General features: G+C 37.6%; 1 protein-coding gene and 1 non-coding gene across 2 annotated transcripts in view; one reads left to right on the top strand and one right to left on the bottom strand.

Moving 5' to 3' along the window:
• Positions 1 to 22,054, top strand: part of WDR70 (WD repeat domain 70) — a 270,216-nt gene that overhangs the window by 65,230 nt on the left and 182,932 nt on the right. Inside the window, exon 8 of the mRNA XM_043887199.1 lies at positions 16,826 to 16,979. Within this exon, the coding sequence (XP_043743134.1) occupies positions 16,826 to 16,979 (154 nt within the window). The remainder of the gene's footprint in view (positions 1 to 16,825; positions 16,980 to 22,054) is intronic.
• TRNAG-UCC lies at positions 19,539 to 19,610 on the bottom strand. The gene has a single exon. It is a non-coding gene; the product is annotated as a tRNA-Gly (tRNA).

Below are 22,054 nucleotides of genomic sequence, written 5' to 3'. Positions count from 1 at the left end.
TGTGAATGGGCACTTAACTAGAACCACTTAATTGTATGAACATTCAGTGTGAAGTGAGACAGCCCTGCATACTTCAATAATTTCTCAGACTTTGCATAATTACAGATTTCTCAAACTGGGGTTTGTGGGTGTATTTTCAGAGGCTCATGAATTCTTTTCATTAATTTAAAAATGTTGTGTTTTTTTCCTGTTGCTAATCATTTAGCACAACCCTAATGCCTGCATTTGTTTACCTTTGTGTTTAAAATCATCTGGGCTCAAATGCTACTTTCACTTTTAGTTGCCATGGCCTCATGAGAAAGGAGGAGAGACATCCTTCATATATAAATGATAAAAGCAAAGTGAAAACTTGTTTTGTCATAAAGTGTTATATGAACAAAGTTTCAAAGTAGTTATAATAGAGACAATTGGTGGGAAGATTGAGTCATCACTATAACTCAGTAAAACAGTGATGTGCTTGCACGCAGCAAGCTTTCATTAACTTGTTCATCTGATGGCAGATGAGAGGACTATGGCAGAGGGATGTAATCAGTTTATCTCACAATAGAGAGGCTGTTTCATTCTTTATAATATGTTTCAGCAAACAGCATCTTAAAATTAATTTGAATTTCTTTGTTTCTTTTGTTTTAGTATTTACTTAAATTCAGTTTATTGAGGTTTAATTTATATACCATAAACTTCACTCATTTTAAGCATGCAATTCAGTAGTTTCTAACAGTGGGGTTGTGCAACCACAATCTAATTACCATCACTCTAAAAACAAACCTCTTTCCCATTTGTGGTCACTGTCCATTTCCATCTCCAGCCTTAGGCAGCCACTCATCTGCTTTATAGGTGTGCTTTTTCGGATGTCTCAGATAAATGGAACCATATGTGATCTTTTATGTGATCTAACATGTGATCTTTTGCATCTGGCCTCTTTTCCTTAGCAGAATATTTTTGAGGCTCACCCATGTTGTAGCATACATCAGGACTTTTGTTCTTTCTTATGGTTGACCAGTATTCTTTTTATATATATGTATGTATACATATATATATATATATAGAGAGAGAGAGAGAGAGAGCATGTTTTGTTTGTCTGTTCACCATTTGGTAGACGTTTGGGTTGTTTCCAGTTTTTGGCTATTATGAATAGTGCTGCTATTGAACATTTGTGTAACAAGTCTTTTAATGAGCATATGTTTTCATTTCTTTTAACATAAATTGGGAATTGCTAGGTCATAATGTAAATCTATATTTAACATATTAATAACTTGAAAATAACTGTTTTCCAAGTGGCTATACCATTTTAAATTCCCACAAGCAATATAGAAGGTTCCAGTCTTTCTACATTCTTACCAACCATCCCCCCACCCCCATGCTATGCAGCATGTGGGATCTCAGTTCCCTGAAAGTGAAGTTGCTCAGTCACATCTGACTCTTTGCGACCATGGACTGTAGCCTACCAGGCTTCTCCATTCATGGGTTTCCCAGGCAAGAGTACTGGAGTGGGGTGCCATTTCCTTCTCCAGGGGATCTTCCAGACCCAGGGATCAAACCCAGGTCTCCTGCATTGTAGGCAGACGCTTTACCCTCTGAACCACCAGGGAAGCCCCTGACTGGTGATTAAACCTGGGGCCCTGGGCAGTGAGTCCTTAACCATTTGACTAACCATTGGTCACCAGCATTTGTATTTGTCTTTTTGATGATAATCATTCCTGTGGGTATGGAGTGATCAGTATTTACTTTTAAATTCATTGCAAATCTATACTTTGATAAGAGTTGTTAGAAAAAGAAGCCTCGTTATATATTCACACTCAGTCTTGCATAACGAGCTTTTATTTATTTGCAGCTAATCTTGGGTAACATCAATAAGAAAGAAAAAGTTACAGGATAACTTCATTTGTAGAGTTAGTGCATGTGTGTGTGCTCAGTCACTTGGTCATGTCTGGCTCTTTGTGACCCCATGGACTATAGCCTGCCAGGCTCCTCTGTTCATGGCGATTCTCCAGGCAAGAATCCTGGAGTGGGTTGCTATGCCCTCCTCCAGGGGATCTTCCTGACCCAGGGACTGAACCTGCGTCACCTGCATTGCTGGCGGATTCTTTACTACTGAGCCAAGAGTTAGTAGGTTAATTAAATCACAAAAGTTATTCTTGGTATGTCAGGATAGTCCTGGGAATGACAGGACTTTCTTGTGGTTTACCAATTAGAAAGGAGGTTGTTGACATGATCTGTGTAGAGGTCAGTGTGGGATTGTGTGCATCACCAGAAAGCTTTACTATGAGGTGAAAGATATGTGGTTAAGTACAGTTAATATTCTTTGATATATATGCTGTGTACCTGAATATATTGATATTTTCAGATATTTTCATTGTAATATTATATAAGCTTAAGGTTTTTGTTTTTTTTTTGCTTAATTTCCTGGGTTTCTGTTAACCCTCTCTGTCATCAACTTACACAATTTGTGTATTTTATCTCATTGACTAAAAACCAGTGACCTCTTGAGTTGTGTCTCAGATGTCGGCAGCTCTTCAGAGACCTTTCCTAATAATCCTGTTAAAAGTAGCTCATCTCCCCACCTCTCTACCACCACCTACTCTATGCACTGTTCTGGTTTGTTTTCTTTACAGCAGAAATGACCTGTTTTTTATATTTGTTTACTTGTATTTCAATACCTGGAATAGTGCCTGTCATATAGTAAGAACTAATTATTCATTAAATAGGTAGTAAATAATGGAATGCTTTCATATTTTTCTCCAAAAACTTCTTTTTGTGTAGAATAAGAAGGCATTTCCACCAAGATGTATCCCCCTTTTTTTTTCAAAAAGAAAGGAAGTATAAAATTTCTTTTCCAGCAAAATTGAAAAATTTTAACTTAAACCATATCAATTCAGGGTAAATAAGGAATCGGCAGTTTTTGAAATCTCTGGCTCTGCATTGTTATGATGCATTGGGCTTCAGGTCTCGGGTTGGTATGTTTTGCTCTTTATGAGCTAAATAATATGATATATAATCTCAAGGTAACTGCTTAATGAATTTTATTGCATCTTACCATTTCCATTCATTTTATATTAAAAGTGACTGCTCCTGAACTGTGATTTCTACTTTTTAAAGTGGCATTTGTAGTCTTTGGCATATATCTGTTAATTTCTTCTTTTGATTAAATAGTTCCAGAGTTCAAAGAAAAAAAAATCCACCATTAATTAATATTTCATCTTCCTGAGTGAATGCTTGACTCAGCAATGTAAAAATTTCTATTACGAGAAATCATAACGGGTGAGTCATTGCTCTAGTCATTGGCATGATGCTCTGCTTAAGTAGCTGACCTTGTGTCCTACCTGTCAGTTATTATGGAGGTAGAAGGAAGTTTCATTACTCTCCCAGACTTCTGTCGAAATATTTCCCCTCCCTCTTTCTTTTCTGTAGCAAACTGATTTATATTAAATTCACTTCTTCAACTAATCTAGAGTCAGTGTGCATGATGGGTAAGAGCATAGATTCAGTGTCATAGAAATCTGCATTTGAATTCTGCTTTTACCAGTTCATTTTCTGTGTGACTAGGCAAGTGTGATCACTTTGACCCTTGCTTTCTTTCCCTGCAAAATAAAACAATTCCATTTCTTTGGGCTTGTGATAATAATTAATGAATAATGTATGCAAAATGTGTGGCTCAGTGCTGGGTGCTTAGTAATGCAGTATAAATAATTATTATCTTAGTATTGTTTAGCATGAAGGAATTTCAGTACACAGACTCACACATTGTTATCTTTTATGTATTACTTCCCATTACTAAGATTTTGTTAGTATCCTAAGATTGGATTGTATCTCTAAACATTTAGGCTATTGTTTAAGCTGTTTCTGTCCTAATTTTCTTTTAGGCCTACTGGCTATCCAGATCTATTATTTCTTCTCCATTTCCCTTTTCTTCTTTCTGACCTAGTTCTCTTTATCTTCTTTTTTTTTTTTTTTTTTTGCTACAATCTGTGAGAATCTTTTAAATCAGTCTACTTGACTAATTTCTTACTGTTTTGATTTAGTTTTTTATGGCTTTTAATGAACTTTTAAAGTTTATTAGCTTTTTAAAAATCACATTTATTGGGGTATAATTTATATACACCAAAATTCATTTTTTTAAATGTACAGTTTTATGAGTTTGGGGAAATGCATAGTCATATTATCACCACCACCACATGGTAGTGGTGATATTATGACTAAGCACAAGTTATAGAACGTTTTTGTTATCCCAGAGAATTCCTTCTAGTGACTTTGCAGTCTTTCCTGTCTCCTGACCCTTAGAAAACCACTGATCTGATTTTGTTGTTGCCTCTATCAACAGTGTTTCCCCCATTTTGTTGTTCTGTAGTATTCTGTTGTATGAATATACAACAGACAGATTATCTGTTCATTAGCTGATAGACATTTGGATTGCTTCTAGTTTCTAGGTATTATGAATCAGGCTGCTATAAATATTTCCATATAGATCTTTTTGTAGACAGATGTTTTAATTTTCTTGGGTAGATACCTAAGAGAGACTTGCTGGACCATGTGCATTTTGTGTGTTAACTTTGTAAGAAATTGCTTAACTTTTCCCAAGTGCTGAACCATTTTTACTTTCTTAGGAGCAGTGTGTAAGGATTCTAGTCATTTCATGCTTGCCTGCAGTTGGTATTACCAAAGTTCAGCCACTCTTTTCCATGTGTAGCGTTACACGCATGCATGCTCGCTCTAGTTGCTTCATTCGTGTCTGACTCTTTGCGACCCTCTGGACTGTAGCTCGCCAGGCTCCTCTGTCCGTGGGATTCTCCAGACAAAAATACGGAAGTGGGTTGCCATGCCCTCCTCCAGGGGATCTTCCCCACCCAGGGATCGAACCCATGTCTCCTGCATTGCAGGCAGATTTGTTACCGCTGAGTCACCGGGGAAACCTGTAGGTGTTGTATAGTTGGGTTTTAACTTAAATTTTCTTGATGAATGGTGAGCATCCTTTTATGTTCTTATTTGTGTTATTTTCTTTGGTGAAGTGTCCAAATCTTTTGTCCATTTCTAAAGTTCAGTTGCTTTTCTTGGATTGGTTGATAAAGTTCTTTATAAGATATGTTTATCACAAATATTTCCTCTCAGTCTGTATCTTGCTTTTCATTTTCAGGATAGTGTCTTTTGAAGAGCTGCTTTAATTTGCTTTTAAATATCACTGTCTGTCCTTGCCTGTTTTCTGCCTTTGTTAGTATAAACCATATTTTCTGGAAACTTTTATAAATAGGAAGATTTCCACAAATATTTATTAAATGAAAAATAGTATTCAAACAAGTCGATTTCTGTAATATGCAGCTTATATGTTTCTGTCTTTCTGTTACAAAGGAAAGTTTAAGAGATTCCATCTTGGGATTGGACATAAAATTACATAGGAGTAATGAAGAACTTCTACTTTCTATAATATGGCAAAACAGCATGAATTGCTTTTATAATTAAAAAGGTATGTTATACTTTAGAAAACAAAAGCTAACAGAGGCAAAATTAAACGACAGATTATAAGCTCATAAAAAGTTGACAAACATTTTGAAAGCAGTGGGCTGCTAGCTATATACATAATACATGAGTTTCTACAAATCAATAAAGAGAAGTATTTGAAAATTAAAAATTTCAAAGAAAACAACAGATAACAGCATAAGAAATGCAACTGACTAATAAACATTGTATTCACCTTCAGTAATAATTGAAGAAAAAAATGAAAATCCCCCTGTAAGATGGGCAAAGATGAAACAGATCTCTATTATCCTATGTAGCAAGAAGACAAATTTGGGGAGAAAGAAAGTGTGGGATATCAATTATTAAGCTGTTTTTCTAAAGAACAATTTGATAATATCTGTCAAGATGTAAAATGTAAACTGTGTTGATAATATCTGGAGAAATAAGCACTTTCAGGCATTGTTGCCTGGAGTGTAAATTAGTTCCATTCTGTAGAGGGCAATTTGGTGTTATCTTCCGAATTATAAACATGGATACATACTCTTTGACTCAGGAACCCAATTTAAGGAGCTTCTCTGACAGATATATCCACACATGGAAATGACCAAGGAACCCTGTCCCTGCTTAGTTGCTCAGTCATATCTGACTCTTTGCGACCCCATGCACACACAAATAGTAGGTTTGGTTTAGTAGGGCTTCCCTGGGGGCTCAGACAGTACAGAATCTGCCTGCAATGCAGGAGACCAGATTGGACCCCCAGGTCAGGAAGATCTCCTGGAGAAAGGAATGGCTCCCCACTCTAGTATTCTTGCCTGGAGAATTCCATGGAGGATCCTGGTGGGCTACAGTTCATGGAGTCGCAAAGAGACACGACTGAGAGACTAAACACAAGAGTTGGTTTGGACTTTCTTTTTTTGACACTTGAACTAAAAATTATACAGTGTTAAAAGATTGTAAAACAGAATTCAACGAGAAAGAATACGTGACAGAGATTGTATATGGCCTGCAGAGCTTAACATATTTTCAATCTGACCCTTTACAGTGAAAGTTTGCAATCTTATGTCTAGAATCTCATCCTTTTTATTTTACTCTCCTTGCCTGGTGACAGAGAGGCTGTGAATAGATTCTCCTTGAGTCTCCTCATTTCCTTAAAGAAGAGCTTGTAGCTAGTGGAACAAACCTATGGTCCAAGGGAGTTTCGAGTGACTTGAGTCTAGGAGTCAAGGAAGTTTCCACTTCATGTGTTGCATATTCTGTTTTCCGGGAAGCTAGTTTGTTAGAGTTCTGACTAGTTGGTCCTTCTTTGTTTTTTCAACCCCTGTGTCATCTCTTGAACATCGTTTTTAGCTGCTAGCTGCCTAATGTGATAACTGTTTGCATAAGGGCAGCCTCTCTACTTTGAGAATGTATTTCCCTATGAATTCTTGATTTGTGGGATATTTTCATATAGCGCTGTTGTACTCTTTTGGGGAGGTATTTTTCTAATCACTCTTGTCCTTTTCTGTAAAAATTTCTGGATAGTTTCTATCTTTCAGGTCTTTCAGTTTCTAATTCTGATATTTCTACCTATTGTTATGTTTTTTGAGGTTATTTCTTTTGATATTTGGGCTAGGGAAATCTAAAGCATAACTTGGCAGCTATTATTTGTACAAATCTGCTATAGCTCTTCTTTTTAAGAAGGACCTTCCTTTTTTTTTTAGTATTTAGTGATGTATTTGGCTGTGCCAGGTCTTAGTTGCAGCATGTGGGATCTGCAGTCTTCTTGTGATGCAGAGCATTTTTTTTTTTTTTTAGTTGCAGCATGTAGAATTTTTATTTGCAGCATGCAAGATCTTTTAGTTGTGGTTTGTTGGATCCAGTTTCTGGACCAGGGTTGGAACCCTGGCCCCCTGCATTGGGAGCATGGAGTCTTAGCCGCTGGACCACCAGGGAAGTCCCAAGGACCCTGTCTATATATTCTTTTTGCTCTGTCTTCAGGTTCTCCCCTACACTGACATTTTAACATTCTTGGGTGATCTTTCGAAAATCCTTAATTTCTAGTCTTATGTTTTTATTTTTATTTTTATTTTTTTTCTTTTTTTTTAATAGATAATCACTTTATTTTTTTTTTAATTATTATTATTTTTTTTCCAGTGGGTTTGTCATACATTGATATGAATCAGCCATGGATTTACATGTATTCCCCATCCCGATCCCCCCTCCCACCTCCCTCTCCACCCGATTCCTCTGGGTCTTCCCAGTGCACCAGGCCCGAGCACTTGTCTCATGCATCCCACCTGGGCTGGTGATCTGTTTCACCATAGATAGTATACATGCTGTTCTTTTGAAATATCCCACCCTCACCTTCTCCCACAGAGTTCAAAAGTCTGTTCTGTATTTCTGTGTCTCTTTTTCTGTTTTGCATATAGGGTTATCGTTTTATTCTTCTCCTAAACATCAAAGGACTTAATAGTTGTCATTATCTTTCTGTCTGACTTCACAGCATGAAGTTTTATTGCAGTTAGTTCATTGTCCCCACTTTCTCCCCTCCTTCCCCTGTACTTGGTCCTTTCTTCATCCTTTCCTATACTCCATGTGCTTCCTGCCTCTCCAGTTTCTTCCAGATTCCTCCTTCAGAATTCAACTCAAGCATCTCACTTAGAGCACTGCAGCGGTCTCTTTTCCCTCACTGTACCCGCCAAACTGCTTAATACAGTTCTGATGCATTTTTACTGAAACTTACGAATGCTTTGCCATGATTTGTAAAATCCTATGTGATCTGGCCTCTGCCCACTTCTCTTTTTTGAATTTTCTTCAACAAAATGGCTGAGGGATTTTACACAAGACTTTTTTCCTGCTTAGAATGCTGTATCTATGGGTTGCTACCTGCTCCCTACTCACAAACATGGTTAGCTTCTTTGTATGCTTAGGTTTCACCAAAATGTTGCTTTTCTAGAGAGGCTGTCTGAACCAGGGCTCTCCCACTGCTGCTCTCTCAGCACCTTTTATACTTTGTTAAATGCTGAGCTCCTGTTGTTCTGCTATTAGAATTGAGACTTGAATTATTCTTAACATATCATAAAGAAAGCTGTTAGGGATAATCAGAGCAAGGACTTAGTTTTTGCTAATTATCCTCATTGGTTGGCTGTTCTTGATCGTATTTCTCTAATCCTCAGAAGATACGAAAATGTACTGTTTAAATATTTAGGTTCATTGTCTTTTACCATGGAGCTTGCTTGTGAAATCATATAAAATCATGAAGCTTATAATCTGCACTTGAGTGACAGAGTAATTTTATCACATTTATAAGTAAGAATATACATTTTAATGGGAGAGTTATTGATTAGCTTTAGTGTTTATTCCTGGATAGACCTTTTCTGTGGCCTTAGTTTTGTTCGACAGGTATATTATTTTGTAAAGTTACTACTGGCTTCTAACATTTAGTATATTAAGCCAATAGATGATATATTCCTAATTAATTTTGAATTGGAAATCTCTTGTTAAGTGTAAAAGCTAAAATGTTGAATAGCTGGAGATTTATTTCCACATAGAATATATCAGTGTTTTTTGATATTCTTATACAGAAACCGTTGATGGTCTGTCTCATGTTTCTCACTTTCTTGTCCTGTTCCAAGCACTAGATAATATATTTTACATACCTGGAAGGAACAGACAATTTCATCAAATTCTGTAGGAAGATGGCATGCCAATCTGAAACTACATTTTCTCTATTATTGCCTTTCATTTTCAAGAACATAGTAGTAGCTATATTTGGCATAGCGCTTGAGTTTTGTGAGTGGGTGCAAAAAATGAAAAAAGATGTAAGGATATTTCTCTTGAACACTTTGGTTAATAGTAATTAAAACACATGCTAAACATACTAACTTGTCTTGTAATGAATTTGAAATATTCCATGTATTTGATTCAAATGTATTCATTACAGTAGCTATCAAGATTTTATACCCCTCAAATAATCTTAAAGAGCCCTTGGATTAAAGAAGTAGTAAAAATAGCAACTACTTATTTCATATGCTGTGCTCGCAGCACAAAAATGCGTCTTATTTTTAATCTTCATCTCAGTCCTGTAGGTGTTACTTCTCTAGGTTTTTCAGTGGAGGAAACCAGGACTCAGCAACAGTATGAAGCCGGTACATGAACGCTGTCTCCGGAGCGTCTCTGCATAGCGCTCTCATCTAGTTCATCTACTAATTTGGAAAGAAATGGGGAGACTGAGTCTTGCAAAGCCAAAGGGCTTGCTCATCGTCACACAGCTAGTTAGCAATAGACTGAGGACTTGGATCGCGGGCCTCCTGACTCACATTCCGGCGCGCTTTTCACTATATCAGGACACCTTGGCTCCTGAGCCCCAAGTGACAGCCCCAAACAGCTGTGTTTATCTGTCTTGCATGTCCCAGCTTGTTTTGCTAGCAGAGCAAAAACTACTTAAAAGGATCCTCAATCTTCACCTCCCCACTCCCCTCCACTTATACTCGTATATTCCCACTTGCCCCATGAATAACTTCACAGAAAGAATTGTGCAATGTCACTAAGCCTTCCTCTGGTGTCAGAGTTACTCCCTGAGAGAACATTCACTTCCTCATGACTCCAGTTTATTGTCAGATTGCCTTTCCCTCTCTTCTCTTTGATCGGAATCTTAGTTGTTTAGGCAGGAATTTGAGGAGCAGATGTTACGCCCCTTGAACAAGCCCTTTAATTCTCCTTAGTACTGTGTCTAATGACTCTTAATCCTGTCCTTTTAACTCTGTGGCTAGCAGAATTAAGAGCAAAGGGGGACAGGAATGGTGAGCTTGATGCTGAACATTTCATTTCAGTGTTGGCAAAGAGAGCACATAAAATGAGACAGAGGGAAAATGTTAGGCTTTCCTGTGAAACTAAGATGAGTATTAGTGTGGAATTGGTAAAATTTTGTATTTCCCTCCAAATGTAAAGAGAGCAACTTGGTAAAATAGATTGTCAGAGAAATGGAGCCATTGAACTGTTTCTACTACCTTTTCTTCTTAAATTTTGCTATGTTCTTTAGATTTTCATTTCCCTTTGGAAACAAAAATGGTTCACCAGAAAAAAACAAAGTTGTTGCTTAAAGTACTTGATCTGTCATGGTTCTTGAAGAAAATTGACTTCCTCCAAATGGGAATACTGTTAAGAAATATACACCCTGTGATCTAATTGGTTCATTCTATTCTCTCTTTATAGACTTTGGTTTAGCAGTCTTAGCTGACTAATCATCAAAATTCTGACCCGTTTGTTCATATATTTAAAAACTTGGACTAAATGGCCTATAGCTGTCTCAGTTCCTGATATTAATTGAGATATAACTTGAGATTTTGGTAAGTCAGAGGCTGATTAAGAGAGAGAATTCACAGTAATTTGAACAGGGAAAGCATACTATAACGAAATACTAACTGTATCATGGAATTGGTGTAATGAGGGATTGGCTACTAAAAGTGAACTCTGAAGAATATAGGAATAGCACATAAGAGAAGCAGCCTTACTCTTAGCATATAGGATGTTTAAGGAGGAGGCTTCCAGGATTGAGATTTAGACCTTATTTGAGAGGGCAAGGCTGTGGCTCACTAAATGATAAAGTTAAGTTTCTGTGACAGGAGTACTTGCCAGAAACTTGTTTCACCTGATCACTCTGATATAAAACTGACTGAGGGAAGTACCGGGGAACCTGCTGGGTGCTACTGGCTACTGATTGCTGTGCACTCCACGAGCCTGGTCTTGGAGCAGCTGCATCAATGGCAGGGGTTGGAGACTGGAGAAGCCATGTGTGGTGTAGGAACCTACAAAGAGGAACACACAAGCTCCAGGGAGGAAAACCCCTTTCTCCTGGAATGCCTTTCTAGCACTCTCTAAGGACAAGATTAGCATCGTGCCAGTTGGCATAGGGAATATATTTAAAGGGCCCAAATCCATTTTTGCAGAGTAAGCAGTGAAGGGTGAATTTGGAGTTGAGGGAATAAATGAACAGCTGACACATTTGGTCAAACAAGTGACCTTATATTTTATTAGTATTGATGCCTACTTACAGACTTAATTTGAATTTGGGGCTCTGGTCAGAATTTTGCTGAGGACCTCATTTTTTCCCAATATTTCAGAAAGGATGTCATAAGGCCAGAGAGACTTTTCTTTTATAGGAAGGAGGGACCCTGGGCAGCAGCCTCACCTTCGCTTCTGTAGGTTCCTTTATCATGAGCATCTGGTTTGGGTGCTTCAATTTCTCACCTACCTTGACGCACTGATCTTGGGGATTGTGGTGAAATCCCTCACATTGTCACATATTATAAGCTCAGAGCTCACTCAGATCTTTGTTTGAATTATCTTTGCCATTGGAGTCAGTACTCTGAATTTGTACATTAAGAATGACTTTTTGCAGAATAAATATTTCAGATACTATCAGCTAGCATTTCATCATTTTAGGAGAAACAGTATAAATTTTGAGCAGCTGTCTCTAGTTAGTGGTGGCTGTGCATAAAAGCAGTTTCATTGGTAAATATCTGATTTGGATTTGGTAACCAACCAGGAGGAATAATCTTACTCAGCCCTAACTAAACATACCAGAATTTTAACTTTTTGTGTATATTCTATTTTTAGAAGACACAGTTATCATGAATTAATAGTTTTTTAAAATGAAATACATATTTATTTCTCAGCCTTAAAATTATAGACTTAGAAAGTAAATTGGACTAAATGACCTAACATTTTGTTAAAATTGTTTTACTGTTGAAGCCAATTTTATTTTGAGTTTGGCCTGTTTGGATAAATCAAGGAATTTAATTAATTTTCTGATAATAGAATTACATTCATAGAGGACACTATAGCTGAATACAGCTTTAAAAAAATGTGATCATTTTTATTTTTGATAGAGAAATTTTATATTTTGGACTTTGATTATTAATTTTATTTTCTACCTGTTTTTTTTTTCTACCTGTTTTTTAAAATTAAAATATAGTTGATTTGTAATATTAGTTTCAGTTTTATTAGATAGTGATTCAATATTTTTATAGATTATATACCATTTAAAGTTATCAAGTATTGGTGCTCTTCCCTATGCTGTACAATATATATATATATATATATAGTACATATATCCTCATATCTTATTTATTTTCTAGGTAGTAGTTTGTATCTCTTTATCCTCTGCCCCTATCTTGCCTGTCTCCTCATCCGTCTTCCCACTGGTAACCATGAGTTTGTTCTTTATATCTCTTAGTCTGTTGCATTATATTTATTTATTTGTTTTATTTTTAGATTCCACATATAAGTGATAACATATAGTATTTGTCTTTCTCTGTCTGACTTATTTCAGTAAGCATAGTACCCTCTTGGTCTCTTCATGTTGTTGCAAATGGCAAAATTTTGTTCTTTTTTATGGTTGAGTACTGTGTGTATGTATACTCCAGAATTCTTTGAGAATTCTTTCTACTAGGCTTCCCTGGTGGCTCAGTAGTAAAGAATCCACCTGCTAATGCAGAAGATGCAGGTTTGATCCCTGGGTTGGAAAAGTCTTCAAGAGAAGGAAATGGCAACCCACTCCAGTATTCTTACCTGGGAAATTCCACGGACAGGGGAACCTGTCGGGCTGTAGGCCATGGGGTCACGAAAGACTTCATGGTTTATGTTGAGTCCATGGGGTCACATGACTTAGCAACTAAATAACAACAAATGTAAAATTTTACCTTGTCATTTAATTTATTAATAATGGTTATTTAAAATTCTATGGCTTGGCTTAGAAGGTCAGTATCTGGTTCTCCCAATTTCTATGAACCTAAATAATAATTTCTTTCCTCTTACTAAACTCTAGCTGAAATTTAGCACTTCCTTTAATTGTAAAAGTAGACAACAAAGTCACAGGTATACCTGCAGATTTCAAATATTTTCATAACACATTACCATTGTTACAGATGCTTCCTTGGTTGCTCAAATGGTAAAGAATCTGCCTGCAGTGTGGGAGACTCAGCTTTGATCCCTGGGTGGGGAAGATCCCCTGGAGAAGGGAATAGCTACCCACTCCAGTATCCTTGCCTGGAGATTTCCATGGACAGAGGCTATACACCATGGGGTTGCAAAGAGTTGGACATGGCTGAGTGACTAACATTTTCACTTTCACTTCCACTTTCATGCTCATCACTGCTTTGAAATTACAGTAGTTATTAGCCCTGCCTCTAGGCATAGTTACTTGATACGTTAGTCTAGAAACTCACATATTATGTCACAAATTTAAAAAAATATTTTTATCGTTAGTTCTTTATAAATGATTTCCATGGTGTATGTGGTGTATTTTTTTTTTAATATGTTTAAAAAACATGCTAAGAAGGGCTTCATAGACCTCAGACTATGAAATAGTCCAGGCACAAAAAAAGTGGTTTTGTACAGTGTAGGTCAGGTTGTGTCATTTCTCACCTTATAATGGTCTGCTGGATTGCCTCTCATTTCTTCCAAAGAGAGTGAAACCAAGGTCCTTTTGGTGGCTTAAATGGCTCTCTGCACCAGCCTAATTGCTGCCTTCTTACCTTGTCTCCAACTTCGGTTCTTTTTGCTCTCTTTGTTACAGCCACATTGGGAATATACCAAGTATTCTTTTGCTGCAAATCCTTTCTATTAATTTCCTGATAATATCTACATAACTTACTTCCTCAGTTACCTGATAAGACACTTTAGTCATTTACTTCCTGACCACTCGATTTAAAATATTTATTCTTGCCCCCTTTGTACCTACTCTGCCTTTCCCACTCTGTCTTTCCCTGTACAGTTCAGTTACTCAGTCTGACTCTTTGCGACCCCATGCACCGCAGCACGCCAGGCCTCCCTGTCCATCACCAACTCCCGGAGTTTACCCAAACCCATGTCCATTGAGTCGGTGATGCCATCCAACCATCTCATCCTCTGTTGTCCCCTTTTCCTCGTGCCCTCGATCTTTCCCAGCATCAGGGTCTTTTCAAACGAGTCAGCTGTTCGCATCAGGTACACTGACTATAATTTTTCACATTTTGCATATTAACTAGCCTAGTATTGATTGTGGGCGGGGGGCTTACCGTAGTCCTCTGTTACTGGCCGGTTGGCTCTTCAGCAGCAGTTAGGTTAGCTTTGAGAGCTGTTCTCTTTCCTATGCGTGACTTTCCTCCCTTTTCCCACCACCACTGGTTCATTTATGAGCCTACTGCATTAAGAGTAGGGTGGATGAGGACAAAAGCTAGCTAGTGTCAACTGAACCGGCCAACTCACTTTGTCTGCATGGTTGTTCATTGCCTCTTTTAAGTATGATGCTTTCTGGGATTAACATGTGATACAAAGAGCTTCATTTTTTTTTTTTTTTCATTTTTGATTTCTACATTTGTTTGTCTGTCTACATGGATCATCCCATATCTTCTTTTCTCAGTCTCCTGATCTTTTCTACGTTTTACCTCTCATCTACTGGAAAGCATGTCTAACCAATGTAGTTGATACAATTTGTTCACCCGATACAGTTAACATGCTATCATGGAGATCTGGGACCAGCATGAATTTCTTTGTATTGTCCAGGTCATCCAGGTCCCTTGGGACTATATTAAGACAGAGGACTAGAAAATTAACATAGCTCTGGATGAAGCATGTAAATGTATGCTGCTGTTGATTTACATGTGAATGTCCACTGCTTTTGGTTTTCCTTCCTAATAGAGGTAGAAACACTTGCTTTGCGGGATCAGTGACTGCACAGCACTTACCTGAGAGAGCGATAACCCTGTCTTTATATGCTGCCATATAGACACTCCAGCCTCCACACTATAGTCTTTAGTTGGTGATGACCATCCTCAGCCTTTCATTTACTTTCTTCATTGTATTTACTGCACCTAGCAATAGCTACCTAGTTCCCTAATCCTTTCAATTACTTCTTTTCCTGTACTCTCAAATGCCTGAAATATTGCACCAGCCAGTGCCTTCCCTCTCACCAACAGTTTTAGCAATGCAGTTGCACTGCTGCAGCTCATCAGGGACTAGGTACCACCAGAGAAGGGGTCCTCATTGCTAACCAGTCCATGATTGACATCACTCTGAAATCTTATTTTGGAATAGCTCCATAGGTCTACTTTGACATCAACCCTCTCAGGTTTGATTCTCCCAAGACTCACTTTGAAGCTTCAGGATTTGCATGTAGGAGGTTTGCTGAGGAGTGCTTCTGGAGAGAAGTGGAGTAGTGCTTTCTGGAGGAGGGCTTCTATGAGAGAAGCTGTGAGGAAAACAGCATTAGGAAGATGGAGGAACTGAATTGCCAGGTGGTTGCAACAGAAACCTCAACTGATTTCCACAGGGAGATCTGAAGCTGGAATAACCCTTCTGAGGTATTCCAGTTGAACCAGAGGGCTGGGCCATTTTACTGCACATTGGCCAGTCCTTAAATGTGGGCTGCTTTGGGATAGCAACATAACCTTGGATGAGGGAGTTCTCTGCAACTCAGAGAAATTCCTGAGACTTCAGTTGTAAGCCACCAGCAGGTCAAATCCTGGAAGCTGGGGAATGAGTACTTCAGTCTTGAAAGGACTGATGTGGGTGGTCACCACAGCATCCACTATAGCCACAGTGGCAGGATCACTTTCAGTGGGGTGGTGAGGGTGAAAAGGATACTCTATGTATAGTGTGTATGTGTATGTGTGTGTATGCTCAGTTGTGTCTGACTCTTTGTAACTCATGGACTATAGCCTGCCAGGCTCCTCTGGCCTTGGAATTTTCCAGGCAAGGATACTGGAGTGGGTTGCCATTCCCTTCTCCAGGGGATCTTCCCGACCCAGGGATTGAACTCAAGTCTCTTGTGTCTCCTGCATTGGCAGGTCAGATTCTTTACCACTAGTGCCACCTGGGTGCTAGAGAAATAAGGGAGGAGACGAAAACTTGTTTAGATAGCTTAGCTGAGAAGGGGAGGAGAGAGAGGTTAGTCATAAGTTCCCAAGGAGACTGGAAGGGGTGGGATCCAAAATATAGGTAGTAGATATGCCTTGGGCAGGAAGAGGTTCATTTTCATCATTGTAATCAAAGAGAAGAAGCAAGGGAAGAGTTCAGAAGCAGATACATTTATAACAGTGATGAGAGCACACTGAGGCAGTCCTTATATGTTTCTTCTGGGACAAAGCAGGAAGAAGCAAGAACTAGAGATGGGGAGTTATTTGGGTTGAAGATTTAAGGTGAGTAGAGAGGTTTTTAATAGATTGCTGTGGAGAGGGAGAGGAGAGCTTACTAGGATAGCCACTGGTGTTGAGGGCCCTTTTGAGGTTGATGCTCGTGATTTTATAGAATTATCAACTTGTATAGTTGAATGAAGTTTTTTTTTCTGACAGTGCTTAATGGAGTGATAGTATAAACATACTCTGTGTCTTACCACAATTTTTTTTTTCTTGCGTAGCCATCAGATCAAGTCATTACAGTACAGTAACACGGGAGACATGATACTTGTTGTATCTGGAAGTTCTCAGGCCAAAGTGATTGACAGAGATGGTTTTGAAGTAATGGAATGTATAAAAGGAGACCAGTATATTGTGGATATGGCCAATACCAAGGTAAGTATGACCCCGAATATTTTAGTGAATTTAATTAATTCCATGCATATTTACTCACAGCTTATTGTTGCTGCCGTAATTTCTGCTATAAATTAATACAGTGTATTTCAAACTGCCCTCTGCTGAAGTCTACTGAAATACCTTGCAGTCCTACTGAGGGTTGCAGTCTCATGCCTTTCCTTTTGTTTATTGGCTGTTCACTGAGTGTCCAGTGTGTGTTAGATGGTTCAAACAGCATTCAGATATAACTTAAACATAATGCTATATGCAATTGTATTGAAATGGTGACTTGAATAATGGTTTTTTCCCTTGATGTATTCCACTAGAGTTCCTATCCCCTTATCTTAAAATCACCTCCCTAAAGTTTCTACCCAAGATGTTTTTTTAGGGTGATGGTGATAAGGAAATAAAGCAGACGGTGCTCCAGATCAGCCTCTCTCTCTTACACTCAAATCATTCTGTTTTTATCTGTTTGATCTGAAGCTTTTTGAGAATCCCAAACTTTATTTAAACAGTGAGTTTGTAGAGATGAATGCTTTAAAGACTCTTATTTAACTTATTCTTTTTTAGTTTATGGTTACCACAGACAATTTTTCTTTAAAAATGTGAGGAAAAGATGTTCTTTTTGCTAGTTTCTAAGTTCTTACTAATATTTCAGCTGCTCAGGGCTTCTTACATTACAAAAACTAAGACTTTGTGGATTTAGGTTTTAGCCAAGAAAATTTCAAGATGAAAGGGATCTGGTGGTTCTGTATCTGGTTATTTCTGCAGTTTCAGTTTCACACACGTACATACACACAGGCACGCACGTGCAAGTGGGCTTATTTTGTGGCTTCAGTGGTAAAGAATCCGCCTGCAGTTCAGGAGTCGCAGGAGACACAGATTCAATCCCTAGATTGGGAAGATCCCCTGGAGAAGGACATGGCAACCCGCTCTAGTATTCTTGCAGGGAATATCCCAGGGACAGAGGAGCCTGGCGGGCTACAGTCCATAGTCTCGCAGTCGGACACGACTGAGTGACTTAGCACACAGGCACACACAGAGGTGGCTCAGTGGTAAAGAATCTGCCTGCAAAGCAAGAAATGTGGATTCGACTCCTGGGTCAAGAAGAGCCCCTGAAGAAGGAAATGGCAACCAAGTCCAGTATTCTTGCCTAGAAAATCCCATGGTGAGCTACATACAGTCCATGGGGTCACAAAAGGGTCAGGCATGACTACTTAGTGACTGAACATATATATATATAAAAGTATATATATATATATATATATATATAGAAGTATGTATATAGTGCATATAGTAAAATTATTGGGAAAGTAGAGTGAAGGTGGATAAAGCTATGTAGATATATAGGAAATTAAAATATTAAGTTAATTACCAATATGTGAAAAACAACTGTCTATTTTAACTTAATACTCTAACTCTCTCAATCTTGTCTAATGTTATCTCTATTTTGATTTCAAAATCATGGTTAATACTTACTCTCTCCATTTCTCAGAAGCAAATATAATTGACTGTTTATTTAGGAAATACTATTTTTAGCTTAATTGTACTCCTTGACTTGAGTGATGGGTTTTAGAAATGCAAGTATTATTATTTGAAGGAAGCAGATTTTATGGGACACTTTTTCTTAACTTTTAAAACTTTTTTCTGATTCGAAGAGTAATTAATAACTGTGGCTTTACTGGAAAGTTCAACCAATAGAGCATTAAAAGAAACTATTAAATATATCTGATCTGTTATGATAAAATATTATGTACTTCAAATATAAACAGGCCTTTCTAATTATGTTATTAAATTGTTATATTGTTAGATTTTTATCTCTTTATATCTTTATGTGAACATGTGTATTTTTTTAGGGGTATGCTTCTAGTGAGATATATATATATATATGTATTTCTGTTACATATTGCATTACAGGGAGAGTATTTATATTTATACCTTCAAAAACTAATTTATTGAATTTTTAACAGTAATTTTTATTGACTGTTAAAAATTTGAAAAGGAAAAATTACTCATAATTCTACAACCCAAATATAATCACAATTAAGATTTCAGTTTTTGTATACCTTTTTCCCTTTATGAATCTGAAAAACATTTTTTTTTGATCACACAAGAACCTTTACATAAGGTATTGTTTAGAGCTATGTAGTAGAGTGGAATGCGAGGCCTCAGAGTGGGAGTGAGGGGCAGGGGGCCTCCTTCAGCCAGAGAGATTCCAGTTTTGTCTGTTTTCCGTATTGAAGTTCTTTATAAGATGTTCTTTGAAAATCAGGTTCTGCTGTTTCTTTAGAATATGAAGATCACTGATCTCCACTTCATAGGATTTATTGCTTATATTATCTGGGAAAATGGGACGTTACTTCTTCAGGTTTAAGTCACTAGGAAAGTAGGACAAGGATAAACAAGAATCAACCCTTAAACCATTCAAACACATACTTTAAAAACTGTAGTTATATTGTCATCTAAAACTCATTTATTCTAAACCAGAATTTTAGTATGTTACTTCCAGTCAGAGAGTGTTTTTCTTTTTTTGGCCCCCAACAGCATGTGGGATGTTATTTCTCTGACCAGGGATTGAACCCAGGCCTCTGCAGGGGAAGTGCAGAGTCTTAACCACTGGACCACCAGGGAAGTCCCAAAGAATATTTTTCTCTATTCTTTTAAACTCGTAGACCCATACTTTACCTTCAGCCCTTTTCAACTTTAATAACGGTTCTGTGCCATTTATTTCATAATTACTTGGATACAGTGGGAAAGGACAGGCTCAGAGGACACTATAACGCTTGGACACTTTAGTGGGCCATTCCTCTATGATTGTACTTTAATTAGGGAGATTAGAAGTTTTATAAGGAATTTTGGGAAAAAGGTACTTTCAAATGCTTTGTTTATGTTTGAATAGTACATGTAGTTATTCTGATATAAAACCTCTCCAAAAAATTGCCTTTATTATTTGGAAATGAAATATTTTAGTCATGTCTTTTTAATGGTAAATATTGTTTCTTAGGAGTAAAATATTGTAAACTGTGGATTTTAGGTATATTTTTATTTCCTCAAGCAGTTGTAACTGGTGATTTTAACTGCAAATATAACTCTAAAAAATGAATTCATTTAAAATACATTGTGTTTCTTTCCAAATTCTGAATATTTCCAGAGCTTTTTCTCTAATAGAAACTCCATTACACTGGTTTCTATCCTTTTGACCTATCCCCATCATTTCGGGGGTACTTTCTTACATTCTGGCACAACAAAATGTTCCTGGCTCACCTTGTACTATTCTGTTCTGATTTTTCTAGCATTCCATGGCTCTCTTGAATTGGGAATTCTATTAACAAATCAAGATCTAGGGCACTGCTTATGTTCATTGTTGCTGAGGTGTTAATCTTCTAGAATATTTCAGAAGACAGAGTTGGGGCTGGAGGGATAAACCAACCAACCAACCAAAGAATAAGCAAAATATATATTAAAAAAATCATGAGTTCACTGTGATACATCCAATCTGAATCCAACTTCCTAGCCTTTCCCCATTCAGTATTTGTATTTCACTTCTCCAGTGAAAAACTTGTCCTCCAGCATCACCAGTGTATTTACTCGTTTGTTCAAGGTCCGTATAGTCAAAGCTATGGTTTTTCCTATAGTCATGTACAGATGAGAGAGTTAGACCATAATGAAGGCTGAGTGCTGATGAATTGATGCTTTTGAATTGTGGTGCTGGGGAAGACTTTTGAGAGTCCTTTGGACAACAAGGAGATCAAATCAGTCAGTCCTAAAGGAAATCAACTGTGAATAGTCATTGGATGGACTGATGCTGAAGCTGAAGCTCCGATACTTTGACCACCTGATGTGAAGAGCTGACTCATTAGAAAAGACCCTGATGCTGAGAAAGATTGAGGCAGGAGGAGGAGGAGGCAACAGAGGATGAGGTGGTTGGATGATTTCATCGACACAGTAGACATGAGTTTGAGCAAACTCTGGGAGATAGTGAAGGACAGGGAAGCCTGGTGTGCTGCTAGTCCATGGGATCTCAAAGAGTTGGACATGACTTAGTGACAATAGGAACAACACTTCCTATTGTACATAGAAAGTAATTTCAAAATTGCTACATAATAGTCCCTGTAGGGAGAGTTCCAGTGTGGCACCCAAGATTCCCTGCCCCTCTCCTTGAGTGTGGATGTGACCCATGAGTAAAATGAGATCCTTCTGCAATTAGATTATATTGTCTTCACAGTTAACTTTAAGAAAGAAAGATTATCCTCAGTGGATCCTGCCTAATCAGATGAGCCGTTAATAGGGATTGATCTCTTCCTGGCAAAAAAGATTTTGAAATTTGAGGGATTTGACTCGAGAGGGATTCTCTTTTCGGGCTTTGAATATGCAAGCAGAAAACTGAATGATGAAGTTGGATAGATAGCTATAGCCAAGGAGATCTCCAACCAAAATGTTGAAAGTACTGCCTGGTTTTTTCTTGCTACTTATAGTAAAAGATGAGAACAAAAGGTAAATTGAGAAAAGTCTTGTTAAACAGAAACAAGTACTAGATGATTTAGTTAATTTTGAGCCTATCCATATGGCAAAGAATGTTAAAGTGAAGAAATTGTTTCTGAAAGTGTGACACAGACAAAAAGCCCAGAGTGTGCTGTATAACCTTTTACTAAAACTTCAGAAAGATCCAAAGGTCAGAATATTCAGTTACACTAAAGGCTGCTTCAAGAAATGAAGCGTGTGCCTCACAGACTTTATTTTCACAATCAAACCAGTTGACTTCTAGGAACCTTAAGGATTTTATTTCTTAGCTGTTTCAGCAAGAGATATATATCAAGAAGGGATTTTTTCCCCCTATTGTTTTTTAAAAACTTTTTTATTGGACTAGAGTTGATTTACAATGTTGTGTTTGTTTCAGGTACACAGCAAAGTGAATCAGTTATACATATACATATATCCAGCTCTTCTTTAGTTTCTTTCCCCATATAGGCCATTACAGAGTATTGAGTGGAGTTCCTTGTGCTGTATAGTAGGTCCTTATTAGTTAATCTCTTTTATACATAGTAGGGTGTATATGTCAAGAAGGGACTGTTTTG

Source organism: Cervus elaphus, chromosome 25 (assembly GCF_910594005.1).
Source record: "Cervus elaphus chromosome 25, mCerEla1.1, whole genome shotgun sequence".
NCBI lineage: Eukaryota > Metazoa > Chordata > Mammalia > Artiodactyla > Cervidae > Cervus > Cervus elaphus.
This window is presented reverse-complemented; position numbering and strand designations above follow the sequence as displayed.